The sequence below is a fragment of the Salvelinus alpinus genome, chromosome 1 (genome assembly GCF_045679555.1).
Source record: "Salvelinus alpinus chromosome 1, SLU_Salpinus.1, whole genome shotgun sequence".
Classification (NCBI taxonomy): domain Eukaryota; kingdom Metazoa; phylum Chordata; class Actinopteri; order Salmoniformes; family Salmonidae; genus Salvelinus; species Salvelinus alpinus.
Window position 1 is genome coordinate 24,226,886 of NC_092086.1, and position 21,435 is coordinate 24,248,320.

The window sequence follows — 21,435 nt, forward strand, 5'->3', positions numbered from 1 at the left end:
ATTATCTTTGTATATACACAATGTAAACATAAGCCTATAGGCTATGGCTGCAGCTATACGTCTCAAAATAGTCAAATAAAACCTATACAGCTGTGTGATTAACTTTGGTTCCCTCTACAGCCTGGGCATTGTCAGTATCAGCATGAGCACCAGTCTATCTGGACTGTCTGGAAGAAATTGAGAAAGTATGTCACTAAGTTAAGCGGTCATTTACACAAATGCACTTCTGCCATACAATCTTAAAATGTTACTAAGTGTGTAAACATTTTAATGTTTGAATTAAAATATTACCATCAAAATATTCCTCTTCTGCACTTTGAGGCAAAATCATCAATGATGTCATCATAGGACATTGTTTCCCCATGTCATGATTTATGCTCATGATGGCCAGACCACACAAACATTCCTGTGACATGGAAGACCTCAGGTAACTTTGATGAGCTTTTTTTTGAAAAGCTCCTCTCTGCCGATGCTACTGTTACTGGTATGGTGACTGCAATTCTTAGGGCTGTCCAAAGGTTAGGATAGAGTTCCTCCAGGTTTTTCTCACAGAGAAAGGAAAGTGTCACGCCCTGACCATAGTTTGCTTTGTATGTTTCTATCTTTTGTTTGGTCAGGGTGTGATCTGAGTGGGCATTCTATGTTGTTTGTCTAGTTTGTCTATTTCTATGTGTTGGCCTGATATGGTTCTCAATCAGAGGCAGGTGTTAGTCGTTGTCTCTGATTGGGAACCATATTTAGGTAGCCTGTTTTGTATTGTGGGGTGTGGGTGATTGTTCCTGTTTCTTTGTGTCACCAGACAGGACTGGTTCGTTTCGTGTTATTCTCGTTTATTGTTATTTTGTTGTTTTGTTCAAGTATTTGGTTTTCATTAAAAGGAATATGAATACTCACCAAGCTGCATCTTGGTCCTCCTCTCTTTCTCCAACGATGATTGTTACAGAAAGCAGCTCAAAGGCAGTCATCCTGTCTGATGGCAGATCAGGTACATTCTGAATGTCGTGTGCCAGATCCATTCCACTGATGTCACAGTCATCTCTGAAGGTCAGAGTGTTTAACTTCCATGCAGTGAGCCTTTAAAGATTCACTTGACACCTGAGAGGCAGTGCTAAAGTTCAGCAGCACTCCATATTTGGTTTTCACCTGGTTGAGTGTTTCAAATCTCTCATCCATGGATGTCACAGCAGAGTCGACCACAATGTATAAGTATTTGACTTCAAGGTTTATCAGTGCATCAATCATTGGTTCATCAGGAGCCTCTTGCTGTTTCTCAGTCTCTTCTCTTTCAGAACAGCCTCCACATTAATTTCTTCACAAATGCTTTTGGCTGTTGTCTGGGCCTCAGAGAATCCAGTTTCCCGGTATGTAGCGAGGTAGGCCTTTGCATTTGAAATTAAATTCACTGCAATATCCAACTGCATTGAGGCAGATTGGAGGAGCTTGTTCACCTTGTTTGTCATTGTCAGTATCTCACACCATACGACACAGCAAATCAGGAAGCGGTAGGATCCAACTTCATCTGCAAGTGCTTGTGCCTCCACTTTGGCCACAGGATCGTTGATTGTCTGTCTGGCTTCCAGTAATGCCTCCCGAACCTCAGAAGCCTGATACCTGATTGCATGAACACTTTGGAGCCTACTCCTGGCTTGTACTCCTTGGTGCTTGCCCTTCATGCTGGCCACTTTATCATAAGCTTGCCCTCTGCAATCTTCAGCTAGTTCAGCTTTTCGAAGATGACAGTGGACAGAGTCAAGCCTGTTGTAACAACATTCACAAAGCCGAGGAAGTGCTCCTTGATCTCTGGCTTTCCCTTTAAAGCAATGCTTCTCAGAATAATGAACATTTGCTCCTGGTGACTAATGTCAGGTGTGCAGTCCAAGATAATGGAGAAGTACTTTGAGTCTCTTGAGTCACTATTGCTTCCAGAATCTTGTGACTCACAATCTGTATGAGCTCATTCTTTGTGTGCTTCCCAAGGTAATGAGCATGTGTCTCTCCATCTTTCATTTTGCTGAGATGACTTTCCAAAACGGGGTCAAATTTAGCCAGTAATTCAACCTCTGTTAGGAAGTTTCCATTATCTGGTTGGAAGAGTTTGTCTGAACCCCTGAATGCTATGTTTCTTTCAGCCAGAGACTGGGTGATACTTATTAAACGTGTAAGGACATCCCGCCATCTCTTTCTTTCAGCCTCCAAAATTGTCATTTGTATCTGGTCAAGAGTCTGTCCCCGACTTAGGCGCAGATCAAGTTCTCTTCACTTAATCATATTGTTTGTATGTTCAGCACTACCCTCATGGTGTTTCAGAATGGTGTTGATATTTGACCAGTCATTCACACCTTCCTTTATTATTTTGTAGTCTTTAGTAGAAAAGAGCTTACAGCAAAAACAATACACAGTGTTGTTTTTGATTGAGCATGAAAGCCAGCTCCTGGTAATCTTCTGTAATAAGCCTGAATGGAAACCTCTTCTAGACTTGTCTTTAGTGTAAGCAAAATCCATTCCTGGTTTGAATGGACCTCTGAGCACTATCTCAGTCCACATAAAGTCTGTTAAGACTGGGGGCCAATCTGCTGGGTCATTTGGTGGAGCAGCAACTGTTCTATTAGGGTCTGAGCTGCTTGTATCTGATGCTGGCTGTACACATCTGGTTGTGCTAGTACTGGCTGAGGCTGCCTGTACTTCACCTGGGTCTGTGTTAGTACTGGCTGAGGCTGCCTGTACTTCACCTGGGTCTGTGTTAGTACTGGCTGAGGCTGCCTGTACTTCACCTGGGTCTGTGTTAGTACTGGCTGAGGCTGCCTGTACTTCACCTGGGTCTGTGTTAGTACTGGCTGAGGCTGCCTGTACTTCACCTGGGTCTGTGTTAGTACTGGCTGAAGACGGCTGTACTGGGTCTGTGTTAGTACTGGCTGAGGCTGCCTGTACTTCACCTGGGTCTGGGTTAGTACCGGCTGAGGCTGCCTGTACTTCACCTGGGTCTGTTAGTACTTGCTGAAGACGGCTGTACTGGGTCTGTGTTAGTACTGGCTGAGGCTGCCTGTACTTCACCTGGGTCTGTGTTAGTACCGGCTGAGGCTACCTGTACTTCACCTGGGTCTGTGTTAGTACCGGCTGAGGCTGCCTGTACTTGACCTGGGTCTGTGTTAGTACTGGCTGAAGCTGCCTGTACTTCACCTGGGTCTGTGTTAGTACTGGCTGAGGCTGCCTGTACTTCACCTGGGTCTGTGTTAGTATTTGCTGAAGCCGGCTGTACTGGGTCTGTGTTAGTATTTGCTGAAGCCGGCTGTACTGGGTCTGTTAGTATTTGCTGAAGCTGGCTGTACTGGGTCTGTGTTAGTATTTGCTGAAGCCGGCTGTACTGGGTCTGTGTTAGTATTTGCTGAAGCCGGCTGTACTGGGTCTGTGTTAGTACTGGCTGAAGCCGGCTGTACTGGGTCTGTATTAGTACTGTCTGAGGCTGGATGTATTGGGTCTGTGTTAGTATTTCCTGAAACCGGCTGTACTGGGTCTGTGTTAGTACTGGCTGAGGCTGGATGTGGATCAACTGAGTCTGTACTTGTACTGGCTGATGATCCAGCATCTCCTCTGCTGAGAAACTTAAGCATAGCACCTGTAAATTAAAGATAATACTATTATTAATTTTATCAGCTGCATCAGGCCCATTCAAACTGGCTCCCCCAGATTTCCTTTAAAACATTTTCAAATATAAAATATTACTTATACTATGGCTTGGCTGAATACTTGATGGTTTTTATGTACTGAGAGATGTGCATCCATATTGCCCAGTATGCCCAGCTAGTCATCATTTTAAATTCAATATATAAATCAATAGTCAAGGTCAATCCATTGCTTTCCATCTTGCATTCATCCAGAGTTGTAACTAAACCTTGACTGAGAGACTAGATAAGCACTGAGCAGTGATACATGGATTAGCTATGGTGTGGGTGAGACAGAGCACCAGGTTCTTGTACATCTGCAAGCAAAGGAGATGATAATTGTGTCTGTCTCTTGCTTCCACATACATATGTAGGATCTTAATTTGAGCCGGTTGTGGTTTACAATTAATGGAGATTTTTGTTGGGGTTGATACATTTTTTGTTAGGGCAAATCAAGTCTGAAATCCATTCTCAAAGTGGACATTACAAACTTTAGAAGTCTTTAAAAAAATCTAATACACCACAAGTTTGCATTTCCTGCTTTGCAGTAAGCTTCTCAGCAACTAAAGAGTGATCAAATTACAATCATACATCTGTACAGTTGCTAAGGTCTGTTGTGAGCAAAGCAAAATAGAAAACAGCTAACAATAATGAAAATACATTTTGTGAAACACACAATTTACACACACACACACACACACTCAAGTTAACACAACCCCTCTCCCACATACACCCACACCTCCAGCTGTTCTCCTTTGCCTGTCTTCTCCCGTTATCCAACTCAGTGGAGGCTGGTGAGGGGAGGACGGCTCATAGTCATGGCCGTAATGGAATGAATGGAACTGTATCAAACAATTAGAAAGGGAGGGTTTCATGTGTTTGATACCGTTCCATTCATTCCATTCCAGCCTTTACATTAAACCCGTCCGCCGATTTAAAGTGGCACCAGCCACTGATCCACCCAACCGTTTCCAGTGTTGAGTAGACTTCTCCCTCCTTTCCTCCATCCCTCCCAGGCCTGGCTGTCTCTGGCTCTACTGAACGTACGGCGATAATGTTCTTGGCTGGGTTGCATAAAACATTGTGTTTGGCTTAAGGATTTACCTTAAGGAATAACTTCCCCTTACCTAAGGGACTTGTTTAAGGGGGTAGCATAGAGCCCCTCATACGTGTTCCTTAGATAAGGGCCCTTAGGGCTCTATGTAGTGAATAGGGTATCATTCATGACACGTTCACTGAGCTTATGAAAGCAGCCCAGACACATTTCTTATCTGGCTCAGTGTTAACATCACTGTTGTTCTCCAGATCACGTTTACATTGCCTTCAGGTGGTTGGTTATGATTCAGCTATCAATCTTCTCATTCTGTCCTCTGTTCTTTTATAAGCATTGAATGAAATACTAAATGGAGATGCTGATGTAAAATGAGGATTTAATTATTCAGTTTGTTTATTTAGGAAAAGAGGTGTATTAATCTGCATGAATCTGCTACTAATCCATGTGGGTATGGTTACTACTGCTGCTTCTATTGAGGGGTGGTAGTGTGGGGGGGGGGGGGGGTTGTGTCCAGTTGTGTTCTCTCATAATAATAAACCTTTTGCTTTGCAGAGCAGTGTTATGGGTTATGTGAGGCCACCACAGTCCTTGTGAGTAGAGGATGTACCTGTTACAGAGCAGTGTTATGGGTTATGTGTGGCCACCACAGCCTGTTTGAGGATAGAAAATAGCAGTGTCATGGGTTATGTATATGTGGCCACAGCAGCTTGTGTGAGTAGAGGATGTACCTTCAGCTGTGTTCCAGCCGCTGTTCCATTCTACTATTCAACCCTTCCCTCCTCCTCTTCCTCCTCCTGGGACGAAGACTTTGTGTACAAGGCTGCCCCTCGCCTCCTACTTGTGTTCCTACCAAACAATGTTCCCACTTGGTTCCGTCTGTAAGAAATGTTGTGTTCCTGTGTATATTAATAGCTGGACGGAATTGTTACATGCGGAAGAGTTTTGAACAAAATGGTCGCCCTAAACAAAAACATTGTGACAGAGGTGAAGTTTTTTGAGAGTAGGCTACAGCAGTGGCTCTCAAACCTCTCTTCGTGGAGCTCCAGACGTTTCACAATGTTGTTGTATCCCTGAACTAATTCACCTCACGAGGAGAGGTTTGAGAGCCCCTGGTCTACAGGGTGACCTTGTTCAAACTCACTGAAGGAAGGGTTTCCTCTGCGGAAACTACTCGGTTTACAGAATAGGATCATTCAAATGTATTCATACTCATAGTCTTCACTGATGATTTATGGCTCTAATATTGTCCTTTTTGGGAGATGCTATCAACTTTTATTTTTAAACCAATGACCTTCCCCAGAAACCCTATTCTTCTAAGGCTTTGGTAGCCCCTGCACACCTACATTCTAATCTCGGAGCTAATATCAGACTCTGAATGAAGGCACTAGATTCATTCTCCTCACCTCAGTTGCACTTAATGCTAAAAGCAAAGACTTGTGTATTGGTTCATCTTATACAGAATGGATTTGAACTACCACAACTTAAGTCTCCCCCAGGCATGGTATCGACATGACCCAGCAGCTGTCTCCTTTCTCTCCCTATACTGTACACACAGGGTCAGGTGAGGTTGGTCAGCAGCTGGCTTTAAGTCAACCATCTCAGTATAGAATCAACACTAACTTTAACTTTAACCTTCACCATAAACCCTTCTAACCATTTTTACTCAAAAAATGATTAGACTACATTAGCCCCACTCTATGTATGTAACGACACAGCAAGATAACGCCGAAGCAAAGGCCCTGTCCAGAAACAACCCCTAGACTTTACCCGCCTAAAGGCACTACTCTCCTTTTTTTCACTACCCCCCTAAAGGCACTACAAGGCACTGCCCCCCTAAAGGCACTACAAGGCACTGCCCCCCTAAAGGCACTACAAGGCACTGCCCCCCTAAAGGCACTGCCCCCCTAAAGGCACTACAAGGCACTGCCCCCCTAAAGGCACTACAAGGCACTGCCCCCCTAAAGGCACTACAAGGCACTGCCCCCCTAAAGGCACTACAAGGCACTGCCCCCCTAAAGGAACTACAAGGCACTGCCCCCCTAAAGATACTACAAGGCACTGCCCCCCTACAGGCACTGCCCCCCTAAAGGCACTGCCCCCCTAAAGGCACTGCCCCCCTAAAGGCACTAAAGGCACTACCCCCCTAAAGGCACTACAAGGCACTGCCCCCCTAAAGGCACTACAAGGCACTGCCCCCCTAAAGGCACTGCCCCCCTAAAGGCACTGCCCCCCTAAAGGCACTGCCCCCCTAAAGGCACTGCCCCCCTAAAGGCACTGCCCCCCTAAAGGCACTACCCCCCTAAAGGCACTACAAGGCACTGCCCCCCTAAAGGCACTACAAGGCACTGCCCCCCTAAAGGCACTACAAGGCACTGCCCCCCTAAAGGCACTGCCCCCCTAAAGGCACTAAAGGCACTGCCCCCCTAAAGGCACTACAAGGCACTGCCCCCCTAAAGGCACTACAAGGCACTGCCCCCCCCTAAAGGCACTGCCCCCCTAAAGGCACTACAAGGCACTACAAGGCACTGCCCCCCCTAAAGGCACTACAAGGCACTGCCCCCCTAAAGGCACTACAAGGCACTGCCCCCCTAAAGGCACTGCCCCCCTAAAGGCACTGCCCCCCTAAAGGCACTGCACCCCTAAAGGCACTAAAGGCACTGCCCCCCTAAAGGCACTGCCCCCCTAAAGGCACTAAAGGCACTGCCCCCCTAAAGGCACTGCCCCCCTAAAGGCACTGCCCCCCTAAAGGCACTGCCCCACTAAAGGCACTGCCCCCCTAAAGGCACTAAAGGCACTGCCCCCCTAAAGGCACTGCCCCCCTAAAGGCACTGCCCCCCTAAAGGCACTAAAGGCACTGCCCCCCTAAAGGCACTGCCCCCCTAAAGGCACTAAAGGCACTGCCCCCCTAAAGGCACTGCCCCCCTAAAGGCACTACAAGGCACTACAAGGCACTGCCCCCCCTAAAGGCACTACAAGGCACTGCCCCCCTAAAGGCACTGCCCCCCCTAAAGGCACTGCACCCCTAAAGGCACTAAAGGCACTGCCCCCCTAAAGGCACTGCCCCCCTAAAGGCACTAAAGGCACTGCCCCCCTAAAGGCACTGCCCCCCTAAAGGCACTGCCTCCCTAAAGGCACTGCCCCCCTAAAGGCACTGCCCCCCTAAAGGCACTGCCCCCCTAAAGGCACTGCCCCCCTAAAGGCACTACCCCCCCTAAAGGCACTACAAGGCACTGCCCCCCTAAAGGCACTGCCCCCCTAAAGGCACTACAAGGCACTGCCCCCCTAAAGGCACTGCCCCCCTAAAGGCACTGCCCCCCTAAAGGCACTGCCCCCCTAAAGGCACTGCCCCCCTAAAGGCACTGCCCCCCCTAAAGGCACTACAAGGCACTACCCCCCTAAAGGCACTACCCCCCTAAAGGCACTACAAGGCACTGCCCCCCTAAAGGCACTACCCCCCTAAAGGCACTGCCCCCCTAAAGGCACTACAAGGCACTGCCCTCCTAAAGGCACTACAAGGCACTGCCCCCCTAAAGGCACTACAAGGCACTGCCCCCCTAAAGGCACTACAAGGCACTGCCCCCCTAAAGGCACTACAAGGCACTGCCCCCCTAAAGGCACTACAAGGCACTGCCCCCCTAAAGGCACTACAAGGCACTGCCCCCCTAAAGGCACTACCCGGCACTAAAGGCACTACCCGGCACTAAAGGCACTACCCCCCTAAAGGCACTACCCCCCTAAAGGCACTACCCCCCTAAAGGCACTACCCCCCTAAAGGCACTACAAGGCACTGCCCCCCTAAAGGCACTACAAGGCACTGCCCCCCTAAAGGCACTACCCGGCACTAAAGGCACTGCCCCCCTAAAGGCACTGCCCCCCTAAAGGCACTGCCCCCCTAAAGGCACTACAAGGCACTGCCCCCCCTAAAGGCACTACCCCCCTAAAGGCACTACAAGGCACTGCCCCCCTAAAGGCACTACAAGGCACTGCCCCCCTAAAGGCACTACAAGGCACTGCCCCCCTAAAGGCACTACAAGGCACTGCCCCCCTAAAGGCACTACAAGGCACTGCCCCCCTAAAGGCACTACAAGGCACTGCCCCCCTAAAGGCACTACAAGGCACTGCCCCCCTAAAGGCACTACAAGGCACTGCCCCCCTAAAGGCACTACCCGGCACTAAAGGCACTACCCGGCACTAAAGGCACTACCCGGCACTAAAGGCACTGCCCCCCTAAAGGCACTACCCCCCTAAAGGCACTACCCCCCCTAAAGGCACTACAAGGCACTGCCCCCCTAAAGGCACTACAAGGCACTGCCCCCCTAAAGGCACTACCCGGCACTAAAGGCACTACCCGGCACTAAAGGCACTGCCCCCCTAAAGGCACTGCCCCCCTAAAGGCACTACAAGGCACTGCCCCCCCTAAAGGCACTGCCCCCCCTAAAGGCACTGCCCCCCCTAAAGGCACTGCCCCCCTAAAGGCACTACAAGGCACTGCCCCCCTAAAGGCACTGCCCCCCTAAAGGCACTGTCCCCCTAAAGGCACTACAAGGCACTACCCCCCCTAAAGGCACTACCCCCCCTAAAGGCACTACCCCCCCTAAAGGCACTACCCCCCCTAAAGGCACTACCCCCCCTAAAGGCACTACCCCCCTAAAGGCACTACCCCCCTAAAGGCACTACAAGGCACTGCCCCCCTAAAGGCACTACCCGGCACTAAAGGCACTGCCCCCCTAAAGGCACTGCCCCCCTAAAGGCACTACAAGGCACTGCCCCCCCTAAAGGCACTGCCCCCCTAAAGGCACTGCCCCCCTAAAGGCACTACAAGGCACTGCCCCCCTAAAGGCACTGCCCCCCTAAAGGCACTGTCCCCCTAAAGGCACTACAAGGCACTACCCCCCCTAAAGGCACTACCCCCCCCTAAAGGCACTACCCCCCCCTAAAGGCACTACCCCCCCTAAAGGCACTACCCCCCCTAAAGGCACTACCCCCCCTAAAGGCACTACCCCCCTAAAGGCACTACCCCCCTAAAGGCACTACAAGGCACTGCCCCCCTAAAGGCACTACAAGGCACTGCCCCCCTAAAGGCACTACCCGGCACTAAAGGCACTACCCGGCACTAAAGGCACTGCCCCCCTAAAGGCACTGCCCCCCTAAAGGCACTACAAGGCACTGCCCCCCCTAAAGGCACTGCCCCCCCTAAAGGCACTGCCCCCCCTAAAGGCACTGCCCCCCCTAAAGGCACTGCCCCCCCTAAAGGCACTACCCCCCCTAAAGGCACTACCCCCCCCTAAAGGCACTACCCCCCCCTAAAGGCACTACCCCCCCCTAAAGGCACTACCCCCCCCTAAAGGCACTACCCCCCCCTAAAGGCACTACCCCCCCTAAAGGCACTACCCCCCCTAAAGGCACTACCCCCCCTAAAGGCACTACCCCCCCTAAAGGCACTACCCCCCCTAAAGGCACTACCCCCCCTAAAGGCACTACAAGACACTGCCCCCCTAAAGGCACTACAAGGCACTGCCCCCCTAAAGGCACTACCCGGCACTAAAGGCACTACCCGGCACTAAAGGCACTGCGCCCCTAAAGGCACTGCCCCCCTAAAGGCACTACAAGGCACTGCCCCCCTAAAGGCACTACAAGGCACTGCCCCCCTAAAGGCACTACAAGGCACTGCCCCCCTAAAGGCACTACAAGGCACTGCCCCCCTAAAGGCACTGCCCGGCACTAAAGGCACTGTCCCCCTAAAGGCACTACAAGGCACTGCCCCCCTAAAGGCACTGCCCGGCACTAAAGGCACTGCCCGGCACTAAAGGCACTACCCCCCGGCACTAAAGGCACTACCCCCCCCCCTAAAGGCACTACCCCCCCCCCCCCCCCTAAAGGCACTACCCCCCCCCCCTAAAGGCACTACCCCCCGGCACTAAAGGCACTTGTGTAGATGGGACAGTATTCATTAGACAGGTACACTAAATATAGTCATAGCTCCACATTTTCCTTTGATAAGCTTCATGGAATATTACCCATATTTCTTACACCTAGTTTCCACTCCTCTCAGATCTTAACCAGTGCCTCGGGGCTAGGGTTGTTTTCTGGACAGTGCCTGAGTTCAATGCTGCTTGATCTGTGCCCTTAGATATTTTTTGCACGAAGCTCATCTTGCTAAGGAGATGAAAAGTAGAAATGTCTTCATCTGTAATAGGGTCAATGACCTGACGTGTCTATTTTGGTGTCTGAAGCATAATCAATGTTTATAAACACTGCATTATTAGACTTCACTTTCCCCTATTTACTGGCTTATAACAGTATTCATTATGATTAATGGGAATTTAGGGAGCTATAGAGCTCAGAAGTACCTAAACTAAAATCAATATGCAAAAATGTTCTACATTTTGGTTTTTACTATAAAAATAATATAAAAACTCTGGTGCCATAATTGTGAGTATCTGTATTGATAAGTAAAAATAATGGTGAGGATCTTAAACTTTATTACATTTTTTATGCTTGAAAGACCTTTGTCTCTACATTGGGATTTCATTCAATGTCATTCAGTATAACAGACATTCAGGAGCCATTTCAGACCATAATGCTTTGCGATAGTCACATAACAGGATAATGCATCAGAAAGAAGATTCAGAAGGACCCCCTAAAATATTGATAATTTCACCTTTTCGTTTACTGGTGCACTATGGTACAAAATCCTGTGTCATACGGTACAACGCTTAAACATTTAAAATGTTGTTTTTATTTTAAAATAGCATATTTGATGTGAAATGTAACATTAAAAAGCTGTAGATCAAGGTCATAGTTTTTTAATAGGTGGCCAAGCAATTGCCTGTAGAATAAGTTCAAACTGTTTTTTGTCATACGGAGTAACGATTATGTCATTCTGTATAACTGTTATACCACAATGTCATTTGTTACGCTGTATGACACACATACAGTATCGTTTTTGTGTTTTTAGGACATTCGCTTTTACGGAATATAGTGTACATTTTATGAATAACATATTTATGTATTTTTATGTGTTGAGGTATATTTTGTGTTTATTACATTGTGAAAAACAAAAGTAATGACAATGTTGGTCAATTTCTTCAACAAATAATCAGGTCTATATAATTAGTAATGGAAAGGAAACACAGACTCTTTGTTTAAATATTAAAAAATACTCCTTTAGTAATACAATTTGTAGACAGAAGTTGGTACAGAGTACAGTATAACAGTATATGATAGTTTCTCCCTAAGTTCTGCAAAATGTCCTAGACATCCTGTAACTCATATAGCCTCCCCAATCCCCCTTACGTAACTTTCCCTAGCAACAACATTTTAATAAATCTAACCTCCCCCTGACAGCAGGAACCATCTTATCAGCAAGTAAAAACTCAGAAGTGGGTTTGACCAAAACTTGACCTGTCATCACAAGTATAGGGTCATGACAAGGTGAACGAGTGTAAGCATCTTCTGACAGGGGACTGGTTTCATCAGGTCTGTGGCAGCCTTGTGTTCTCGGAGAACCAGATAACCACGGTGGGATCCAGACAGGAGTCTGAATGTAGACGCCTTCTGATAGTGTCTGAAGGTCACAACACTCAAAACAGGTTTTAACACACCGAGGTCTCCTGAAGAGAGACCTTACAGTTTATCATAACGTCATTTATGAACCCTTTAAAAGGTATAAGGCCATGGTTTAACCCTTTTTAACAACATGGTCATTATTATTATTAAATTCAAGTCATCAGCATTTAATTATTATCATAATGTTGTAGTAATGCTTTATCAGTACAGTTTTGATGTTGAGGGAATATATGTCCTTATAGATGCCTCTATCCAACAACGATAGGGCTGCACGGTTCAGGGCCTGGAAGAACTCAGATCCTCTAGTTAGGGAAGAGTCACTTTTGAGCAGGAAAGCAAGGTATTATAGTGGTCATGCAGTTAAGTGACAAGTGCAGTTCAGCAACCAGCAAACCTGAATTATGACTAAATTCAGTTAGGTTAGCAGTAGGCTAGATCTTTTATCTTCAACACAACGTATGAGTTTCAGACTAGGCTGTGGGCGGTTACTCAAAGGTTGTTTACAACAGCATTTAGGAAATATTAATATAATGAAAGTAATTTTACTATAGCCTGCACTATATCTCTGTAATTATATTTGTCTTGTGTTTAGCTACCGCAGACGTAAGAAGGAGAGGAACATAGACCATCGCCCAGTTAGAGAGATGACGACCTCTACAGCTGAAAAGAGAAGGGAGAAATGGAGTAAAAACCAAAGGAGCTGGGGAATTATTTTGGGCAGATTTTCAATCCAAGTTCATCACATTTTGCTGACAATGTTATTCAATCAATGTTATACTTTTCAATGTTTCAAAATGAATTGTTCTTGACTTTATATCATAGATGAATTAGAGTTCTGACATTCCTTTTCCTTATGCCTTTTCTCCATTTACCTTAAAATAAAGTAAAAAGCTGATTAAAACTGATTGCCAGTGTCTTTCATTTTATATTTAATATGTAATAAGTACATCATTGTTGCTGAGACAGTCTTTTAGTATCATCCAATGTGGAATCTTAGTGTGTCATTCTGTATAAAGATGCTACAGTCAGATGCTGTAACGCAGGTTTTTCACATATTATTACATCATTGAGTTTTGTCATCTGAGGACAAATAACAATCTTTACCTCTTTATAGAAAATAAATTTATAGAAATGTTCCATTTTTTTTTAAACTTTAGAGCGTGGCATTTTAGGTGCTAAAATCAACAAATGAGCTCATATTAGTAGAAAAGCCAAAATGTATGATGTTAATTTGGATTTTCAAAGCAGTACATGTTTGTTGAGCTCAAGCTACGTGTATTACTCTTTATAAATAGCTGAATGCTAATATATTTTAAGGACCCCCTAAAATATTGATCATTTCACCTTTTCGGTCACTGGTAAACTATGATACAAAATCCTGTGTCATACGGTACAACGCTTAAAAAACGATTTGGAATTTCAAAGCAGTACCTGTTTGTTGAGATCAAACTATTACTATCTATGAACAGCTGAATGCTAATACTTGTCACGCCCTGACCTTAGAGATCCTTTTTATGTCTCTATTTTGGTTGGTCAGGGCGTGAGTTGGGGTGGGCATTCTATGTTTTGTTCTGTGTGTTGTATTTCTATGTGTTTGGCCTGGTATGGTTCCCAATCAGAGGCAGCTGTCAATCGTTGTCTCTGATTGAGAACCATATTTAGGTAGCCTGTTCTCACCTGTGTTTGTGGGTAGTTGTTTTCTGTTTTGTGTATTGCACCTTGCAGAACTGTTCGTTTGTTGTTTTGTTGTTTTTTGTTCAAGTATTGGTATTTATTAAAAGTATTATGAATACTTACCACGCTGCATCTTGGTCTTCTCTTTCTCCCGACAACGTTTGTTACGATACTGGTAAATAATAAAATAATGTGAAAATCCATTATCGTTACACCGACGAATGACACTATTCATAGGAGAAATAATATGATTCAAATTGAAAATGCATGGATTTAATTCTCAGTGACTAAAACTTGTTGAAATATATATCCAACACTCTAATGAAGGTAGAAATAACTTAAATTCACATTTTTAACAGTTTCATATTTTGCCTATTTTAAACCCTTATTCATCATTGACCCAATAACATTATTTGTATTAATAACCAATGTACAGTTGGAAGCTTTACCTTAGTCTTTGCTAGGTAAAGCCCCACCTTATCTCAGCTCACTGGTCACCATAGCAGCACCCATCCGTAGCATGGGCACCAGCAGGGATATTTCACTGGTCACTCCAAAGCCAATTCCTCGTTTGGCTGCCTTTCCTTCCAATTATCTGCTGCCAATGACTGGAACTAATTGCAAAAATCACTGAAGCTCGAGACTCATATCTCCCTCACTAGCTTTAAGCGTAAGCTGTCAGAGCAGCTCACAGATCACTGCACCTGTACATAGCCCATCTGTAAATATCCCATCCAACTACCTCATCCCCATATTGTTATTTTTTTGTTGTTGCTCCTTTGCACCCCAGTATCTCTACTTGCACATTCATCTTCTGCACATCTATCACTCCAGTGTTTAATTGCTAAATTGTAATTCTTTCGCCACTGTGGCCTATTTATTGCCTTACCTCCCTTATCTTACCTCATTTGCACACACTGTATATAGACTTTTCTATTGTGTTACTGACTGTATGTTTGTTTATTCCATGTGTAACTCTGTGTTTGTGTCGCACTTTGCTTTATCTTGGCCAGGTCGCAGTTGAAAATGAGAACTTGTTCTCAACTGGCCTACCTGGTTAAATAAAGGTGAAATATAAAATGTTAAAAAAACATTTGGAAGCTCTGACTAACCTCTCATATAAATGTGTCAAGACTAGCTGGGCAGACTTAATGAAGTGGTATTTTTAGAACAATTATAACTATTGCGAGTGCTACTGTCGTCATAGATACTGTAGCTTCTGACTACAGGCTTATTAAATGCACTGTAGATGGGGAGGTTTATCAAAGTAATGTCTCAAGAAGAGACTGTCTGGATGTGAGCATGTCACCCAGACATCTCACTTTCACACTGATTTTCTCTTCTGATGCCATCATCCATACAAATGAAATGCTAATTTATTCACTAATTAGTACTGTAGAGAACTATCATCAACTGCTCTGCTCAGTCATCTATTTTTAACCCAAGATAAATGGTTGAATATTTTTCTCTGAATCCCTGTACAACTCCAGCTGCACCGAGTTGCATGTACTTGTGGGAATATCTTTGTTGGTGGATAAAATGATGATGTCATATGGCCCAAATGTTCACTTTCCTTTTGTAGCTGGCGCTAGTGCCTCTTAGTATGCTCTAGTGAAGTATTTTTTCTACTTGGTGTTAATATCAGGGATATTGACTTGCATAGATTTTTTGACAAAAATGAAACAAAGTTGCCCGGTAAAAAACAAAAACAAATCATGGATTGCTATCTTACCTTGTCCATGGACCGCTTACAGGGTCAGGAAACCCATATGTCATTTTGTAAGTTGGGTGAACTATCCCTTTAAATGAGGGCTTTATAATTAGTTTTGAAATGGCATAACATGGGCATGCACTTAGAAAGTAAAGGAATTTACTGTAATTTACTCTCCTGTATCTTAGCTGAACATTTGCTGTTAATATTGCCGCTAAGTAATGTAGTAATTCCCTAGACCACAATGCATTGCCGTTTACAGTAATGTAATGTAAATTGATAAAAGGAGGACGTCAAAGTAGGATTTTACTGTACAAATTACAGGGCAGCCCCCAAAGTGACTCTTTACACTGTATGCAAGAATTCTCTGTGTTATCGTGCCATCCCCCATTGTGTCATCTCTTGTGAAGAAGAGGTTCAGTTGTCTTTAGAGCCTGTAGGTCTGATATCTCATTGGAGGTTAACTTTACAGTAATGCTATTGGTCATCAACTTTTGAATCTAATCATGGTGAAATGGTTCTAACAGGGTCTTAGCTTCATTGCTTCATTCTATTGTTTTTTCCTGATCTGTGCTGGTGAGATACCTACACTCTTTCTCTATCTCTCTCCGCCCCAGGGACTCTTGGGGCATGACCTTTCAGGCTATGACCTCTCTCGCTCTCTGATCATGCCTAGAATAATGCCTTATCATGCTTATTAATGCTTTGTAACTGAAGTGTTATGCCTTGTATGTGAATGCATTCCTTTTACAAAGTAATTAAATACACTTGTATCCATTCTCAGACATGTATTGATTGCCTAACTGAACTGTAGTCTCTTGCATATTGCTAAATCATCTTATGCAGTCAGAAAAACATTTTAATAGGCTAATTGCATAGTCTTATCATGGGTCGCATATGTGAGGTATAAATAATATATATTAATACAAAACATTATGAACACTTGCTCTTTCCATGACGTACACCAGGGGTGGGCAACTTTGATGGGGGTGAGGGACACAAAAAAACAGAACTCATCATGAGGGGCCGCAGTGGTGGCTCCTGAGTCTGTGTACTCACATCCACACACATGGGCTAATTGAGTGACAGCTGATGCACAACCACATTTCAAAACTGGCACATTGTGTATTCTATTATTCTGACTCTCAACAGAAAGCTGAGACCTGACTGACCCCCCCCCCCCCCCCCCTCCAATAAATATCAGAGTTTTCAGGTCAAATTGGTCTACAGGCCTACAAAAGGGGGGCTGCATTGGGCCGCATGCAGCCACCAGTTGCCCATCGCTGAAATAGACTGAGCAGCTGAATCCAGGTAAAGGCTATGATCCCTTATTAATGTCACCTGTTAAATCTACTCCAATCAGTGTAGATGAAGGGGAGGAGACCGGTTAAAGAAGGATTTTTAAGCCTTGAGACATGGATTGTGTATGTGTGCCATTCAGAGGGTGAATGGGCAAGACAAAACATTGAAGTGCCTTTGAAAGGACGGGGGTGCAACTAAATATTAGGAAGGTGTTCTTAATGTTTTGTACACTTAGTGTACTTGAAAAATGAATGTTAGGTTATAGGCAATACTTAAAAAATGTAATTTCACTGAGAAGACCTGAGAATATCCTTATTTACCATCAATGTTATTATACAAGCACAATAAAAAGGATGACAGACATGGTAATTATAGTTGTCAAATGGTTTTATTTTCTCCTCATGTTTCTTTCTTTGTGAAAAGTAAACGATGACAGAATAATAAATATACATTCATAGATTTGTTCAGAATGAAATTAGCGTTCAAGTTCATTTCCATGTAAAAAATAACAAAATGCTAAATGTAAACAAGAGCCACCTCATAGGTAAAGGCAACATTCTACATTCAGTAGAGGCAGATTTTACAGCATGTAGTTGACAAGAATAGGCTACCTCAATGTAGGTTCTCTAAAGCTACATCCCTTTTGAGAGTCCTGACTCCACAGGGACATTTCTGACGGACTGACCATGTCATGCACCCTCTCGGCGCGTCCTGGCACGGTTTGGGATACACACCCCTTGCTGTCACTGCGCCCTGGGGTGCTGTGTTGTCCTGGACTCCGCACACTGGCGAGAAGCCTGGCGGGAATCATCCCTATCGGTGTATTTCGTTACAATTATCCTGCACATTGTCAGTAAATTGCTTAGCTGATGGTGCAACTCTGTTTACTCTGTCCGCCGCCAATAGCTTTCTCTTTTATGTACCTCAAGTCACTGTGCACGCTTGGTCGGCGCGCGAACGGTTCCACAATCCCGTATGCCTCCCCGTCTTTGAATTTCTTATTTCTGAATGACTTTCTTCTGCTGTTTTGCAGTACTTCGCAAAACTGTAAGGACACTTTGCGGTGAGAGTCCGGGCTCATCTCGTTGGGCAGTTTAGCCATGGTAAAAAGAGTCTGAAACATCTGGTCGACATTAGTGTTCCGTTTTGCAGAGATCTCATAGTAGGCACACTGTTCATCACCAGCCACCAGCTGCTCAATCTCCTCATTCTGAACCTCCCGGTTAAACTCCCGGTCACACTTGTTCCCGCAGATAACTATCGGGACATCTACGTTCTCTTTGGTTTTGTTTTTCAGGCAGGACTTGGTCTCGTAAATTTGACGCTTCAGGCGCTGGACCTCTTGGAAGGAGTCTCTGTTATCCAGACTGAACACCAGGATGAAAACATCACCTGAGGAGAGCAAGGGAAGGCACATTAATATCACAGCTGAAAAAGTCCATAATTACATAGGCCTAGGCTAAATGTGTACAATAAAAGTGTTGCATATAGCATTATTGCATGCATGATTTATTAAAACATCCCATACATATCATTTCGATGTAGCTATAAATTCCAGTGTGGCTTTCATTCATATTATTTGTTTTGTTAGTTCAGAGTTAAGCTTACCAGTAAGGATAGAGAGTCTCCTCATAGCGGGGAAGGGATGGTTTCCAGAGGTGTCCAGAATGTCCAACTGGTATACATCTCCCCGAATGCAGTATAATTTTCTATGAAAGTCTTCGATGGTCGGCGTGTACTGGTCCTCGACTCTTTCGTTCAGAAACCGACAGATGATGGCCGTCTTGCCAACTTTTGTAGAGCCCAGAATCACCATCCTGTGGCAATTTTTGGCCGGGATTTTAAACTCGTTCTCGGACGGAGACATGTTATTTTTCTTTGCGCACCGACGTGTGTCTTTGGTGCGAAGGCGAGATGGTGAATGCAACCTCTCTAATAGTCTAGAGGGATATTGTCTGTTTGTAAGCGCTGCTGCTTTGCTGAATCTGAGGAGAGCGCGACTGGGTATATATATGCGATGCTGACCACTCCTCCTAGGCGCGTCATGCATTACGCATTGGTCTGACGGGAAAAGTTTGTGGTTATTATTATGCTCTTGTTGTTGCGTCCGTCTGTCTAGTCCGTATGTATGAGCAGACAGTAATTATATAAACTGTTTAGAGAAAAATAAAAAAATATTTATGTGTAAAACAATATAAATAACGGCCTACCTAAAAACTCAAGCGTAGATAATGTTGTTGTTACTGAGTTCAATTCATACACACGGATATGTTAATTAACATAACCATAGTCCAAAGATGTTTTCATAAATATAAATGCCAAATCACAATGTGGTAAATCTCCTCTTTTGGTGGGGACTCAAGGGTCCCACAAAATGGAGTTATCTACCATGGCAATAAAATGTATTTTGCAAACGCAATACCCCTCAAACAGGACAAATACTCAAGACGATAGTGTCGTTATTTTGGTAATGATTATTATTATGATGGCCCGTGTGCATTATTGTGTGCAAATAATAATTATTGTGTGCAAAGGTTACTACGAATCACAATAGTTCATTTGCATAGGCTTATTTCATGTCAACAACACACTTCGCCGTCAACAAGATATTAACATACTCCGTCGTTCACTCTGTTTCACCAGACATCTAGTTTGTTGTACGCTGCGGTGACAGCCATCCGCGTCTAGCTCGTGCTGCGCAGTGAAGGAGCGCACCTCCGATTTCGGCCACGTGTTTGTAGACCGCTAGATGGCGCTGGAACTAGAAAGGGTTTTTGTTTTGTCCGAGCGGTTGCACACAACTCAACACAATGAGCTTGAGGCGAGCACCCCAACGCAGGACAACAATAATATACTTAATATCATCAGCAGGAAATCATTGTGGAAATTAAAAATTACCTCCACCTTATACAACATATTATATGTGTATCCACAGAGGTTTATGTGCATGATAAATACACACAAATGTATCATTTCAACCAAGTAATTAGACTACTGAGTCACCAATAATTCAAAGGGTTTTGACTCCTGACTCTTTCTCCACACTTGGGTAAATTAACTGAAATGAAGGCCACTAAAGCATGTCTGCATTTTCCAAACAATGTGATGGCAGATTTGGATAATTTGCTGCACCCTAAACTGCATTAAACGTCAGCCTAGTAGTCCAAATGAATGTGACATGGACACCCACTTTATATAACCCTTGGATAGCATGGAGACAGTTGAGGAAACTGATACTAGCTGAACTCACACCGTTTTCACAGAGGTAACACATGATCAGTGCTGAGCTCTGGGTAGGTTATATTTGTCTGTGATCTTCTGGGCCCAGTTTTTGAAAAGGTATCTACCAGGATTTAGTCTATGGGATAGTATTACATGCCTATCAAATAGAATGAATAGTACAGGGTCCCCATTCAAGTCAACGATTTGTCCCTTCTATTCATTCTATTTTTATGCAGTTAATCCTATCCGATAGGCCAGAGGTCAAGGTAGTGAAACAGCCATCTCACAGGGGACAGCAGGTCATCTTCGCAAAACTGTTAAGCAATGAACTGTATCTGTACAAAAAATATATACAGTATAATATACACAGTCTAATACATCTAACAGGCCATCTAACAGTGGGCAGCAGGTCATCTCACAGGGGGCAGCAGGTCATCTAACAGGGGGCAGCAGGTCATCTCACAGGGGGCAGCAGGTCATCTAACAGGGGGCAGCAGGTCATCTAACAGGGGGCAGCAGGTCATCTCACAGGGGGCAACAGGTCATCTCACAGGGGGCAGCAGGTCATCTCACAGGGGGCAGCAGGTCATCTCACAGTGGGCAGCAGGTCATCTCACAGGGGGTAGCAGGCCATCTAACAGTGGGCAGCAGGTCATCTAACAGTGGGCAGCAGGTCATCTAACAGGGGGCAGCAGGTCATCTAACAGGTGGCAGCAGGTCATCTCACAGGGGGCAGCAGGTCATCTCACAGTAGGCAGCAGGTCATCTAACAGTGGGCAGCAGGTCATCTAACAGGGGGCAGCAGGCCATCTAACAGGTGGCAGCAGGTCATCTAACAGTGGGCAGCAGGTCATCTAACAGGTGGCAGCAGGTCATCTCACAGGGGGCAGCAGGTCATCTCACAGTAGGCAGCAGGTCATCTAACAGTGGGCAGCAGGTCATCTAACAGTGGGCAGCAGGCCATCTAACAGGGGGCAGCAGGTCATCTAACAGGGGGTAGCAGGTCATCTAACAGTGGGCAGCAGGTCATCTAACAGTGGGCAGCAGGCCATCTAACAGGTGGCAGCAGGTCATCTCACAGGGGGTAGCAGGCCATCTAACAGTGGGCAGCAGGCCATCTAACAGGTGGCAGCAGGTCATCTCACAGTGGGCAGCAGGTCATCTAACAGTGGGCAGCAGGTCATCTAACAGTGGGCAGCAGGTCATCTAACAGTGGGCAGCAGGTCATCTCACAGGGGGCAGCA

General features: G+C 45.2%; 1 protein-coding gene and 1 long non-coding RNA gene across 2 annotated transcripts; one reads left to right on the top strand and one right to left on the bottom strand.

Annotated features, from left to right (window-relative positions):
• The first annotated feature begins 751 nt into the window (after nt 1-751).
• On the top strand, nt 752-13,183 carry LOC139571617 (uncharacterized). Its single transcript, XR_011674328.1, has 2 exons — nt 752-985; nt 12,875-13,183. It is a non-coding gene; the product is annotated as an uncharacterized lncRNA (long non-coding RNA).
• A 4,155-nt stretch (nt 13,184-17,338) lies between these two features.
• LOC139571639 (dexamethasone-induced Ras-related protein 1-like) lies at nt 17,339-18,935 on the bottom strand. The gene is made up of 2 exons (XM_071394698.1): nt 18,578-18,935; nt 17,339-18,361 (listed from the first exon to the last, which is right to left on the bottom strand). The coding sequence occupies exons 1-2, from the start codon at nt 18,834-18,836 to the stop codon at nt 17,832-17,834; spliced, it is 789 nt and encodes a 262-aa protein (XP_071250799.1). The 5' UTR covers nt 18,837-18,935; the 3' UTR covers nt 17,339-17,831.
• Nucleotides 18,936-21,435: the final 2,500 nt, after the last annotated feature.